Raw genomic sequence first — 14,988 nt, 5'->3', positions numbered from 1 at the left:
GCCGCGGTGAGAGCGTGTGGCGAGCTTCCTCCCGGGCCCGACGTGCCTGCGTCCGAACAGAGAACCGGGGACGGAATGACCCCGCGCCCGTCGTCAACACCACAGTGATCCGGCCGCGCCGTCCCCGGGGGGCGGCGGACCCCGCCACCGCCGCCGTCGCCATGGACGACCGCCCGCTGCAGTGCCCGACCTGCGGCTTCCTCCTGCACGATCCGGCCACGGCGCCCTGCGGCCACTCGTTCTGCCGCCGCTGCTGCTCGGGCTTCCTCCCGCCCAGGTGTCCGCTGTGCGGGGAGCGTCTGGGGCGGCGCGGCGAGGCGGCCGCCGGGAGCGGGGTCGCCGGGAGGAGCACCACCGTCCTGGCGGCCAGGGTCCTGGAGAAGTGCCACCCGGAGGGGACCCGGGCCAGGGACCGGATCCGGAGCAAGATCCGGGAGCGAGCGTTCGCCGAGGCGTTGGTCGTCGCCGACGAGGCGATCCGATCGGGTGAGTGGCACAGAGACAGGCGGTCGAGGTACTTTGCGTTCGTCCCAAGAGGGCAACTCCGACGGCTGCGCCAGACAAAGCAGGCAGAGTAAAGACAAATGAACAACAGCACAACAGCAAAAAAAATAAAATTAAAACAGACATGGCAATATGCATACGATCTTACATATATTAATTAATATACAGTGCATACACTTATATACCTATAACATGAATGGCATGTGAAATATAGATATATAATGTAACATATTCTCATATACACATAATACACATATATGACAATGCATGTGAAGTCTGAGAAGAGGAGGAAAAACAGAGTAGAACCCATGGGGGGGATATCCTTATGCAACCAGATAAGTAGGCTATGCGTTGTGTAACGTGGTAACTAGTATTCCTATTGGCATTATGCAAGTTGGCTTACATGTACACGTCCCGTGGTGATTGCAGATATAGATGTCCCTCTGCCTCTACCCGTGCACATCCTTCACAATGTCTCCTCTTCTGCCGCGTAACAACAAAGTGAACATATGGACAGGTGTCAATGGAGTTCCCGAGGCTCCATCCAAGACTTCCAAGTTTGGCTTCCAATGTAGATATATATATTTTTTTATTATTAATTTTTTTATTATATATTTTTTTCTGCAGTCCCTTTTAATAATAAACTTTTGCAGCCCTGAAGGTGTGGCTTCAAACTGGGTTATGAAACAGCTTCTCTTAGCACTGTGCTTAGGACAAGGTCACGTTAGATATGTCTCCTCCTTTTTGACCATAAATATAAAGAATGCGCATATAATGGGGCATCAGTATAAACCCTGTGTAGATTATTTTCCAAGTGATCGCACATTTCTGGTAAAATGATTTAAATGTGTGCCCTACATAAAATGCAAATTCCCCCGGTTTTATAAATGGCCCAGTTTTTATACATAAAGCCTGGGTCATTTATAAAACCTATGTCCACTGTATACGTGACCGCTGTGAGGTTATCATTACGTCAGCATAGCTCCTGGGATCTTGGCGGTGAAACGTCACTGAGCGTCCAGCAGACCACACCTGCAGGTAGTAGAGACATACTGTGGGCAGGTCCTTCATGTGGGCTGCCACGCCATATGGCTTCATCCCGAAAAAAAACAAAAAGCCTCCCCATTGACCTCACTTGAAGTCGTCCCCCCCCCCCCCCCCCCTCTCGATTCGGTGCGGGGTGTGGGAATAGTGGGGGTGTTTGTGTTGTAATGGATTATCAACCCAGTGTGTGTGCGCTCCCTGTCTGCCAATCCAATTAAAGACTGCCTTTACCTATTTAAATCCTTAGTTCTGCATGTCGGATGGTGGATCAACATTTGGCGGAAAGAAGGAGTTCAAGAATATATACAGTCTGTCTATTATACTGTATACTTTACATACTGTATATTTACCAGCCATTTGTAATTTTTTTTCCCCCATCATAAACAATTGACATGGACCTGGCTCTACATGGGAATGAAGGTGGCAACATGAATGCATCGTGTAACCTGAGTAACGTCGTTTCATAAAAGAACGCGACGGCGCTCAGTGGAAGCATCGCCATTGAGAATTGCCGACGCAAGGTCGGCGTTTCAGCAATGGAGCGACAGATCGAAATGAAAACCTTCATTTTTCTTCAAGCTGAAATGGAATCCGCGGACGGTGGAGAGGCTGTGGTGAGCGGACGCAGCTTGCCGGGGAGTAATTCCCCGTCCAAAGTGAACAAGATGGGGTAGAGTTTGTATCTCCCCGGGGGCTTTCTGATCAATCACAACAACTAAGAGAAACCGCTCGTCGTACATTTGCAGATATTTTCCTCACATCACAGAGGACAATGTTCCTCAAGGTGTGGCCTGGGGACCCATGGGAGGTCCTTCAAGAGGTCCCAGGGGGTCCCCCCGGCTTGATTAATAGACCGATCCCTCACTGTTATCTCTCTTACTATAGCATAGATGGGGTCTCGAAAATTTGGACTAAATCACAATAAAACAATAAGAGTCAAATCACATCATACGTGGGGTCTGTGACCTAATGTGTTTCAAATCGAGGGTTCCTGAGGTGAAGAACGGTTAAGAATCACAGACCTTGGAAACTATAGTTCTACATTTTCACGGTAAGTTGTTTATATTCACACATGCGTTATGTCATATCCAAAGGAAATGCATGAGGCTGTTCCACAACTGTATTTCAAAACAGCTGTAATGTGTTGTTTCCACGTTTTCATCTGCCGCTGTGTTCTGGGACGGCTACGCCGCGGCAAATTGCTTTAGTGACGGCCAATTCTAACTCCATTTTTAGGGATGTTCGTTATCGTGCCTGTGTTTGTAACCCGCCATGTGACCTTCATTATTTATTGACTTATTTATTTATTTTCAATATGTTGAATATTTGCCTACGAAAACGGTCATCGCAAATGTTATGTCAAATATCTGTACAAATAACCCGCTTATTTTCTGTCTCCTCCAGCCCCGGAGGATTTGAGTTTGAGGATTTACCGAACGGAGGCCAATCTGGGTCTGGAACGCCTCTCGGACGCCCTGGAAGACTTAAACCACCTCTGTTGTCTTCGCCCAAATTGGACCGAGGTGAGGGACTGTGCCAGGTGTGACGTAACGTGTGGGGTTGTTTGTTCCACTTGTTGGTTTGCTCTATTCCTAAAAAAACACTGTGTGCTACAGTCTCTCCATTAGGGCGATTGATGGAGGGTTGATAATTGAAGCGCTGCAATGAACTTCTTGATACCAGTGGGGGAAAAAACAAAACCTGGTTATTGCCACCTGTTTTTCCAAAGGGTAAAAAAAGACTATATCTTAAAGTAATTGAATGAGTCATTTTCATGGAATTATTGAGGTGGTCAGTGAGCGAAATATTAGTAACCTGGACGTTTAGCAGGAGACTGGACGCTCACTCAGGAGCATGGGAGATAAAGCTGCACAAACCTGCACGAACTGAAAACAAACTTATGCAACGTTTTGTCGCTATTTCTCTTGACTTTGAGTGTTTTATTTATTTTTTGTTTGTTTACCTAATCCTCAAGTTGACCTTTCCCGCAATGCTTTTTCATGTACAAAGTGTTTGCTTGGTGTTATGTCATTACCCAAATTATGCAAACTGCTTATGTCACCATGCCGCTGAATCACCAGGACCTTAGGTAGCTCGCGACCATGCCCGATTAAAGTTATGTCATTGTTGCTTTCCTAACACAAGTCTTTTTTTATTTATCTGTGATGTCTCTTAACATTTGTTGTATGAATGTCGCCCGTTGTTCAAGTTATGTACATTTATTAATCTCAGAGTTATGCCAAGCCATTTAAGCCTTTTATTCATTTAGTAATATAGCAGTTACATTTTTAATAGTTAGAATATTTTGTTTTATCAGAAAATGCATATACTGTATTCATAGTTTTCTCAGATATACAATCCGCATTTTAATTTTCACTACTTAATACTTTATTCATATTAAATATAAATAGGAAATAATAAGAATAAAAATTATGTTGTTTATTCCAGAATTTAAATTCAAACTAGTCAGCGCTATTCATCATTTTATCTTAACTCATGAGATTTTGACATTTTTGATAAATTAACATCGTAATTACGGATATCCATAAAATTTATATCAGTAATTACAAATTGAATTTGAATTGTATGCAGAATTCAAATTGAATTTCTATCAGACATGTTTTTTTTTAAATATTATGTGAAATTAAATTTAAACAAATTAAAATATCAGTTATTTTTATTAGAAATGAAATAGTATGTATCAGAGATTAATTTCCCTTTTCTATTTTCAACTATTATTATTATTATTATTCTTATAACATGTGGTCAAAATATAATTGATATCAAGTATTTTTTTGTTATCAACTATTTTGTTCGGTTGTTCAAATTCAGTTGCTGATAGAAGAATAAATTTTCTGATATAAACAACTGCGATTTGAACTTGTTAAAAATGAAGCTCTCATTAAAAATACCGTCTGGTCGGGGAGAAAAGTAAAAATTCTGACTTGTTATGAATGTGGACATTTTGGTACCATCATTTTGACTTGTCAAAGATGCATTTCCCAACAATAGCATTTTATCTTCGAAAATGCAAGGTGTGAATATATATATATATATATATATATATATATATATATATATATATATATAAACCCCCACCCCCCCGTGTGTGTCAGGGCTTCTTTCTCAAAGGGAACGTGTTACTGGAGCTGGGCCGGCAGACCGAGGCCCTGATCCAGTTCCATCGCTGCCTCACCCTCCAGGCCGACCTCGTCCCCGCCAAGAGCCAGATTAAAAAGGTCTGGACCAAAACCCCCCCCGAAATAACCCTGAGCGGAGGTGGCCAACGGGCGTGTTTGTTCCCGGTGCGAGTGAGCTCCTGTCCCGTGGTGTTTCCTCTCGCCGGGACGGGGAGATCTGGAGGGAGGGGGCGGCTCCGGGTTGGGGTGTCTGGGGCGACGGCTGGGCCCCAAATAGAACACCAGAGCGTAGCGTGTAAACACTTATTCAGAAAAATGTCCTCGAGCTCAAGGTAATATTAATTTTAAAGATTGAGACGGAAATACAGAAATTTGTTTATTTTCTTCAAATGAGATATTTACAGAAAAATCTAAGAAATGGCTCATTTATTTTATACTGAACTTCTAGGTAATTGCCAAATTTAGCTTTTTATATTGATTGTACATTTTTTTTTTTCTAGGCTCTTGTATATTGCCATTTTTTTATTGTTCAATGTTTCTCTAGGTTTGTTTAAGGTTAATTGTTTGGTTTGTTTTTATTTGTTGTATATTTCCAATTTATCGATCTTCCAGTCATTCTTTTGGCTTAATATATGTCACCATTTCCTTTTTTTTCTATTTTTATTTTTATTATTGCCTACTTCAGATGTGAGCGTCTGTCCATCTGTCTGTCTGTCTATCAATCTATATTTGGGGATGTTATCAGATATTATCAACTGTAATTTTTTGTTTGGGAACACCAGATCCTGCGGGCAGAGGGCATGGCAGTGCCGGAGGAGGTGCCCCGCATCCTGCAGGTGGTGTCAGACTTTCTGAAGGAGCCCTGCCCCATCACCAGCCTCAGCGACCCCCGGGGGCCCGCAAACTCTGATGGGAGGACGGCAGGGGAGGAGGGAGATGAAGAGGGGGCGCGGGCGGCCAACCAGGTAGGCTTCTCTGAGAAGGCATTTACTTCGCTTTCTTACCCGGTACGTTGTTAAATTGTCAGTGTTCAATTTATCTATGATTTGCGTCTTTATCCAACCTCCACCAGTCAATATGAAATGAATATGAAACATTATTTCCTTCATTGTGTTATGATAGGAGTGAACAGAGCCAAGGGAATGTGCCCCGATGGGAGAACATTGCTAAATATTTGAATTCTTGACATTACTTTGTTCTTAATTAAATTATATTTATAAAATAATTATATAATTAAGTACATTTGCAACGTTATACTGCACTTGGATTACGTATGATTTGAGGTCATTTAAGTTCATTTGGAGTGAAAAGGAGCTTGATTTGGTTCACTTTAAAGCAACTTTTTACCGAAAAACAACAGCTTCAAAATCATTTGGATGATACACCGACTTGTAATATGGAGACTGGCACCCCAAACACCTGTTCTTGCATAATGTAATTTCTGTGTTCAAAAACACGGGAAAAGTGCGCTACACTTTACGGCACTAGGTCACTCGCTTGATGTTTGGCTTCGGTAATAACCTTTTGTTTGCCTGGTAAAATGCATAAAAAAAAATCCCCCTGAAAAATCATAAACATGCCCGTCAAAGTGTCCTGTACTAATGCTCGTACAAAAGGTAGCCGCTCCACCTCCTCTAACAACGCGGTTGAGACGGGCCAGCTAAGCGCACGGTGCCCGCACCCCTGCCCCCGCCCGCCGGCCCTCACTCTCTCCGTGCGGCGGGTTTTGTTTCGCCCTCAGCCGATCTGCACATTTGGCACCTGACACCGGTAGCAGGGGCCCCATCCCTCCCCACGCCCTCTCTCCTCGTGGCTCATGGAAGCGGCGAGGGGCGGCGTAATCTAGACGTGCATTCAATCTGCGTTTGTAACATAGACTGTTGTTGAAACGTGACCGGTAAGGTTCACATTTGTCCACCAAACCGAGTTTTACCACTGTGGCGTAAAAAAGTGCAATTGCATTCAGAAACTGTAGGGGGCGCAAATACCAAACGTTACATAATGCTGTAATTTTTATGAATCAATTTCTACGACATCATTTCAAACTACTCTCCTCAACCGGGGGGACTTAATGCCGCCATGCCGAGTTTTCATGAGGAGAGATGTTTCAGTGACCTACCGGAGTCCTGGGAGCACTGACATTTACAGTTTAATACACAAAGGAGACTTGGGTCATTTGAAAATATTACGTTAAGTGTTATGTTTTGTGTTATCTGAATGTAATGCGAAATTGGATGTCCTCGTTTATTGGGTGTTACTAGTTAGAAATTAAATTTAGAAAAATAAAAATGCCTTATACAACAAAGTCTGCCTGTCCTGACTATGCTCAGATGCTCTGATGGCTTTTTCCTGCGTCTACTGCACCGGTCTCTCATTTCAACTGGAGGCTTAAATATATGTATTTGGCTCAAATAGCAGTGTCATAATCCCTGATAACTTGGCAAATTCTAAAACCTCTGATCCGGGTCCTCGTGTCCCCAGAGCTCCAGGGTGAAGCCCGGCGGCTCCAGCACCGAGTGTTGCCTAAGCCTCTGCCAAGCGGTTTCCTTCCTTCCCACCCCGGACGAAGACGAGGAGATGATGACGAGGAAGGAGGAGCGGCAGGGCCGAGGTACAGCCCAATGAAAGCCCTCTTTTATTAGAGCCGCATCACTGTTGTTTTCTGAATAATATTGTCAGCGACGGCGTTGTCGAATGATATTTTGAAGCCGTTCCCTGTTCTCCTTGGTTCTTGCTCGTCCCTCCATCGTGAGGTTTTTCCTCAATCGGAGAACGTCAGTTCAACGTGCGGTTGTTCCCCCGCAGGTGAACCCGGTCGGGGCAGAGATAAAACCCTGGCTGTTCTCAGCGTCTCGGACTTTGAGTGTCCGCTTTGCATCAGGTGGGTTGTACACCGCGCTCATTCTAACCAATGATGCATTCCTGTCGCGCACACACACACACACACACACACACACACACACCCTGACTGAGATTCAGCCTTGTTTGTGCTGTTATTATAATTTTTTTTTACATACATATATAGATTTCTTCATTTATTTTCGTATTTAAAACACTAAACGTTGTAAATACAACTTTAGATTGAAAGGCACAGCTGATACTCCAATAAACGTCATGGTACAAAACAACAAGCAGTCTGAACAGGAAGGGATGCTGGCCGAGCGCATGTCATTATTGTATTTCAAAAGCTGACGGTGTCGAGCCGCCGGCACCCCAGGGGGCGCGGGGCATTAAACGCCAACAGGGGGCGGAGTCAGTAGCTGGTAAAAATCTCCCATGATGCCGTGGCAAAAAGAAATGTCGCGGAGTAATGAGAGAGAGAGAGAGAGAGACCCAGTCGAATCGAGATGAACTGAGCACAGTCGGTTTGTGGCGCATCGGGAGCACCTCACCAAACAACCCCCTTCCTGTCTGGTCACCAGGCATCGGCAGCTGCGACGCCGCAAACGATTTTCTCTTGTCGCTTGTGTCTTGAAAACTAAATGGCTCTTAATGCTGCGTCTAATGAGACTTGTTCACACTCTGTCACAGCGTGAATGATTTGATGTTATTGGACAACGCTGGATTTATGCACAGTTTTGATGCATATTGATTCATGTCCCAGTCATTCCCCATCGGCTTGGATTCTGTCGTAGTCGCACCCCTGGGTTTTTTTTTTTTTTTTATATTACCAACTCCAGATGGCTGACTGAAAATACAGTGGAAGGCTTTTTCTTTCCAAAGCTGCTGTTTTCACCTCTGCAGCAGCTAAAAATGTAGACACAGTTATTTATCTACATCTGAAATGAGCTGTAGCAGGGTGTGGCTCCTGCGTCCTCCTGATTCCAGGAGTGAAATTCCCATTCATGTTTTCATTTTTGGTGTTTGCGTGGCTGTTTGGGGATTTTCCAAACTTTCTGGCCATGAAAATCATTTTAAAATAGAATGAGCATCTTAAAAAAAAAAAAAAAAAAAAAAAAGGTCTAAAGTAGAGTCGCATCGGCAATGATCCGTCCATCCTGTCCACTCTGAGGCGCCATAGGGTATCGCTCGCTCTCTCGTGATTTGGCTTGGATCCCTCGACTGCGGCGCTGATCTGCTCAGTGTATTCCATCTCTTTGTCCTTCTCCCAACTTTCCCCCTTTTCAGATTGTTTCACGAGCCGGTGACGACGCCGTGCGGCCACACCTTCTGCAAGAACTGCACCAAGAGGAGCCTGGACCACAACCTGCGCTGTCCCCTCTGCAAGCAGCCGCTGCAGGAGGTAACCACCGCCTCTACCACTTCCACAATTTCATTTCGCCCCGAGACAGGGCCTGTGCTGTTGTAGCACGTTGTGACGCTAACGACAGGCCTGCAAACGACAGGCCCCCGGGGGGTGAAAAACAGGTTGGCCGTTTCTCAATACCAAGTAGGCGAAGTCCAGACTTGCGGACTTGGCAGTTCAGACTTGGCAAGTTGGACTCGGGAGTAGACTCCCGGGGACCAATACCATTACCAACCGCTTGGTGCAAAATGCATTCTGGGATACTTGGCTTTCCCAAGTCCACATAAGTCACCACCGATGCATCCTCGATAAAATGGGCGGAGCAAGTCCACATCCGGGCATTTGGACTGGACTTGGTTTGATGCGTACTTTGAATTGGAACAGTACTTGGGCTGCGACTGATGACATTTCACAAGTCCACAAGAACACAAGTACGGACAAGAACGCAGATTGAGAAAGGGCCGTTGTTTCTCTCTTGACGGTCAACATGACCACCCCTAGGAGAAGACGACCTGGCTAAATGCCGGGTCGTTTCAGCCTGAGACCCCTGTTGTGATGGTTACCATCCGTTGTTTCTTCCAAAGGATTCAAATATAGTACTTTATTGTGGATTTGCTTTTTTTTTTTTTTTTTTTTTTTGCCCTCCTTCTACTGACCATGATCATCAAAATACCCAATACCCGACCCCCCTCCCCCGCCTCAGTACTTTGAAGAGAGGAAGTTTAACACCACCGTGCTGCTGCAGGACATCATGACGCACCTCTTCCCCGCAGAGCTGGAGGAGAGGAGGCGGGTCGATGAGGCCGAAATGGCCGAGCTCTCCAAGTAGGAAACGCTCCCAAACACACGTCAGACATAGAGTCACCGGCCAAGCTATTTTTTTTTTTTTTTTCCTGTCCTTACTGGTTTCCCCTCTCCCCTCTCCAGTCTTACCAAGGACATTCCCATCTTCGTGTGTACGGTGGCGTACCCCGGCGTGCGCTGCCCGCTGCACATATTCGAGCCCCGCTACCGCCTGATGATGCGGCGCTGCATGGAGACCGGCACCAAGAAGTTCGGCATGTGCAGCTTTGATCACGGAAAAGGGTAAGTCTGTCTGTCTGTCTCTCTGCCTGCCTGCCTGCCTGCCTGCCTGCCTGCCTCTCTTACTAATCTATTAAAATATCCAGTGTCCTAAAAGGAAACAGGCTTGACACCCTCAGGGGGGGTAGCCACAGTTACAAATCCATGAGACAGGATTATGTTGAAAAACAACACTGTGACCACGTTTGTGCAGTCGGGAAGCAGCGGGCGCAGCATTACTCTTAAGCCAGCACCTTCATAGAAAATACAAATGACACACTACATTTCTGGCCGTGAAACCAAAGATTTGTGGTATAGATAGACTCAATATTTTCAGGCTTTGACAGTTTCTTTGGGTTCACCTCGCGCCCATGATCCAAGTGTCGGCCAAAGCAATGGTTCAGACGACGCCTTGTCCCTGCCTCGTCTATTGTTGTTGAATTGCTTCTACACTGGACCCATGTAAGTAGGGTTGAATGTTCGACCGGAACGCCAAATCATCCATAATGTCCCAAGTGCAGGGTTTTCTGAAGGGTTGGCTGTTACTTGTAGGATAGGAATTACTCCTTAATAAACAGAAAGATTTAATATATTTTTTAGCTCAGACGTTATAGGCATTGCCAGCATTACGGCTTGTGAAGCGGAACGACGTTTACCCTCTGTGATCCCTTTCCCGGTCCAGGTTTTCAGACTACGGTTGCATCTTGGAGATCCACAGCCTGAAGGTGCTGCCAGACGGGAGGTCTTTCGTGGACGCGGTGGGTGGAAGCCGGTTCCGGGTGCTGAGGAGGAGCCAGAGAGACGGCTACCACACGGCGGACATCGAGTGCCTGGAGGACCTCAAGGTGAAGGAGTTGTCCATTCTGCGTGTCTGTTCATTCACAACGTGCGTGCGGTTCCACATGTAGGGCTGAGTATTGGCAAGAGTCTGGTGTTATGATATATATCCTTATACAACATGATAAATTGTGACACTATTAATAAAGCAACCTTTTTTGTGTCTAAAGTTAAGATACAATACTGTGTTGCAATATTACTGTATCACAATAAATTATTCCAATACTAATAAATTGGTAATTTGTCATTTTGAGAATCTTTCCAAGCGAAGAATAACGATTTATTAATATTGTATTAACATTTTCTCACATTTGCTTTAGTACCTGAATTTTGCCACAGAGTGCAACTAGGGTTTTATTAAAAGTTACCAAACTCTGCCATGTTTTGTAATGTAACATCAAATCTTTTTTGATCAAATTTAGCAATTGCAGTACCGGTGTTGAACCAGAGGTGGTGCAGTTGCTACAGTTTTGATATGCTCCACCCAGGCTGAAGGTGCTGAACTGGAGCTGCTGCAGCATCTCCACGATAGCGTCTACCAGCAGGCCCAGGAGTGGTACCAGCGCCTCGGTAACCGTATCCGGGAGCGGATCGAGACGCAATACGGGGCCATGCCCGAAAAGGAAGACAACATCCAGGTGCGCTCCTATGACCAGACTGCGATTCCAATTCCAATTCTGACTCCGACCGTGTCTCCACTTTTTTTTTTTTTTACATTTTTCTTTTCCTTTTTTTTTTCTCTCCCAAGGCCTCGTCCAACGGCCCAGCCTGGTGCTGGTGGCTCCTGTCCGTCCTCCAGCTGGACCCGGCGTACCAGACCACAGTGCTGTCCCTCACCTCCCTAAAGGATCGCCTGGGCCACCTCCGCCTCGCCCTGGAGTACTTCTCCCAGAGCTAGACCCCCGCAGCCCAGCAGTATTAGACCAGCTTCCCAGCTCACTTCATCTGAATTTAGACACGGGAGGAGGAGTCAAACCCGTTGGTGGGAATCTCGGTTTAAGCTTTAGGATCTTCAAAGATGGACTCGCTTTGCTCGATTGTGGTTCTTATGGCCAATAGTAGAAAACAAACATTGACTATTTCAAACAATTTTCAAAGTTTTCATTTGCATAAACACTGTTTGGATACAAAACTAATCTCCCTCCCCCTATATCAAGGTTTCTTACAAATTTGTTATATACTAGAAAACCATAAAACAGTTATATTTTCCTTCCCCAATAAATATTTGTACAAGTAGACCAAAGACTATTCAAATTCAAGCCCAGCGGGGACAGTGACATTTGGTTTGCTGGGATAGAGCATTCTGCCAGTTCAGTTGGAAATAGTACTTTCAGATCACCACAAGATGTCACTTTTTTCACAAAAGTGGGGGGGGGGGGGAATCAAAGCTATTGTAATACTCTGGACTATGTATATTTGTTCACCAGAGTCGAGTTTATAGCTAACGGTTTTATTTTACAACCTTTGTAGTTAGGCTGTAATTTGAATAATGGCCCTGGTTAAAGGGCACTACTTGATGCCAAGCCTTTTAAAGTTTACTTTTTGTCTTTTTGAGCACAGCCCCTGATATTTCACTTTTATTTTCTACTGTGGGACTTTCTTGGTGGATTAGGCTTCATGCAACATCCATACATTTTAAATTGATTATTTGATTAAGAATATTGAAACCATTTTAGCACATGGATGCAGTGATTTTTTTAAATTTTATTTTATTAACAGCCATCTTTTCTCACGGATCTTTTCTAGTATTTTTTGGAGGCGTTATGTTGATTCTTTATTTTAATTCTTGATTTAATTTTTTTGTCCCAGTCATGGCTACTACTGGGTGCAGGAGATCTGATGGCTACGCCTGTGTTCCACCTGCACGGCCTGGTCTCTAAACACAGAGCTGAACTTCTAAAACTCCCCTCTGTCCCGCCCATCTGTGTCTTGTTTTGTCTGAACCACTTCCTCACGGTGCCTACAAGTGCCTGGGTCAACTTACCAAGAGACCGGGAAGCTCACGCAGAGCACAGAGAACGGATGTTTTTTTTCGTGACATTATAATTATTATTAGTGTTGTTGTTGATGTTGTTGTTGTTATTGTTGTTGGATTAGTTCTACATTACATGAAATGTTGAAGTTGTATGGAAATTAACGGCCTGGACTGGTGGAACGTAATTGTTACTGTAAGGAAACTGTGCCATAGAAACTTTATGTCCTTGTGTTTTTTTAAAACCATGAAGTAGACCAGTAGTAACTGTGTCTTATGTCGAGCTACGTCATAGACATGGAAGACCGTAATCCTCATGCTTTCGCTAATGGCTGACACTGACTGACATCCACGGCCATCGTCTTTATCTTAGTTTTTCCTCAACAGTAAGTCCAAAGCTGGTGTATAACATCCAGAGTGGTATAGCAGAGACATGGCGCAGTAGGGACAATGTCTAAATTGTAACGGGCTGTTAAAATACCTGACCGTGACGCACAATAACGTCCACCCATAGGACAAAGGAACGGGATCAATGGAGTCCTGAGATTTTAACCTGGGAACTTAATGCTTTAGACCGAGTTGAAAAACGATGTGGAATGGGGGTTGTCTCACATATTCGATATTTGATTGTTTGATCCACCTCATTTTCAATGAGGCAAATACCAGAGGACATCTTGAAATGAGGTTGGTACCCACGTTGCAAAAGGGATTGATCTTGCACATGTCATCAAAGTCTCCGTTCAGGAGGCCTTTGCTGTTCATATTTTGGGGTAAATAATTCAAATAAAGATCATGGATGGAATTTGTATCCACCCAATCACTACTTATCCGATACTTCTCAGAGCTCTATTTTTGCACAATGGAACCATTTTACATAATGTCTTTTCTTATATCCATACAATGTTGTTACGGTGGTTATTAACATATAGCTTAGCTTTTTTTATTTAATCGTACAAACTTCTTTTTTCAATTTGTTTGTGATGCAATCTTCCCATTAAGCAAGCGCCGTCAATGGCAGCCAGTTCAATGGGTGATTCAAAACAATTGTTTTCCACTCGTAAAGTATCTTGTTCAAGTTTTTCTTTCAATTTTAACTGATTTGATTGATTGTGCAATAAAGAACACAAACGGAATCTTTTTTCTGGTGGGGGGCGGCTGTAACATGCTATTCATTGCCTTTCGTAATAAACTATTCAAACCTCGACTGGGCCTTATAGTCGTCAAGATTGTATTTACATATAGAGCTTTGATTAAGAATTTGAATTTGAAGTAGTTGACTTGATAATGCAATTTACTTTTATATCCATTTTGTGTTTTTCACAATTCCGCATAGCTTAGAATTAACAAATTCAGTTCATTTGATTTAATAGTTGTGCGGCAAAGAAATGAGGGCAAAAAACACAACCTTGCTCGGGATTTGCATAGCTGGAGTCAAATTTGTCAATCCAAATGGTGGATTTCTCAGACCATGTTGGACACATATGGATTGATCAGTGTATTCATTTATTCAAAGTGGCAGGCCTAAACAGCGTACACAATATCAAAGTAATTTAATGAAAATGTATCACCTTCATCAGTCTCCCCATCTGCTGCATCAGATAGTAGGCCTAAGATTGATTGATGGGTCATTACGGTGACATGAAATTCCATGAAAATCCGCTGCTCATACTCACACTTTCTGAATGCATGTGCAATGCTATGATAACACAGAGAACGACCGCCATGGGAGACGAGATAGGAAGACAATTTTAAGAAAGAATGAAACTCTTATAAGGTTGAGGATGCATGCGATTTACTTTTTGGGGAATAGGGGTCCGGCATAGGAAAAATAAAATAAGGCAGGGGCGGGATGCAAATGGCGGGCGCATGGTGGTGCAGGAAGCGCGGGACAGCTCATTAAGCCGACGTGTCACGGGGGAAACACAGTTAGAATTGAGACGGATAATGAAGATCTGCGGCTGCATCTGAATCTGGAACCCAGCGCCATATTTTCACAAACACAATCTGACAAAACCTCCAGCGGTGGAAAATATGAAAGGGTGAGAGGACATCGCCAGGGCAACAAGCTAACAAGCCATTTAGATGGTGACCATTTTCGAAGGAATCCTACATCGTACACAATACTCCAGAGCGGCCTGAACCGCTGTCCTGCAGAGCCTTTGATTTAATAGTCTGTGAAATAC

The 14,988-nt window shown here is 44.2% G+C and overlaps 1 protein-coding gene across 1 annotated transcript; it reads left to right on the top strand.

Annotated features, from left to right (window-relative positions):
• Positions 1-14,014, top strand: lonrf4 (LON peptidase N-terminal domain and ring finger 4). Its single transcript, XM_080007802.1, has 12 exons — positions 1-486; positions 2,953-3,071; positions 4,665-4,787; positions 5,471-5,653; positions 7,170-7,299; positions 7,494-7,569; positions 8,817-8,931; positions 9,638-9,759; positions 9,862-10,020; positions 10,679-10,841; positions 11,322-11,471; positions 11,582-14,014. The coding sequence occupies exons 1-12, from the start codon at positions 162-164 to the stop codon at positions 11,729-11,731; spliced, it is 1,815 nt and encodes a 604-aa protein (XP_079863928.1). The 5' UTR covers positions 1-161; the 3' UTR covers positions 11,732-14,014.
• Positions 14,015-14,988: the final 974 nt, after the last annotated feature.

The sequence above is a fragment of the Zeus faber genome (assembly GCF_960531495.2).
Source record: "Zeus faber genome assembly, chromosome: 10".
Classification (NCBI taxonomy): Eukaryota; Metazoa; Chordata; class Actinopteri; order Zeiformes; family Zeidae; genus Zeus; species Zeus faber.
Note: the sequence above shows the minus strand (reverse complement) of the source record. Positions and strands in the feature narration are given on the sequence as shown.

Bases quoted from the DNA above. Each gene is read 5' to 3' on its own strand.
- lonrf4 (XM_080007802.1), top strand. From the start codon at position 162: ATGGACGACCGCCCGCTGCAGTGCCCGACCTGCGGCTTCCTCCTGCAC. The intron at 487-2,952 runs GTGAGTGGCACA...TGTCTCCTCCAG, and splicing joins CGACGAGGCGATCCGATCGG to CCCCGGAGGATTTGAGTTTG. The intron at 8,932-9,637 runs GTAACCACCGCC...CCCCCGCCTCAG, and splicing joins GCAAGCAGCCGCTGCAGGAG to TACTTTGAAGAGAGGAAGTT.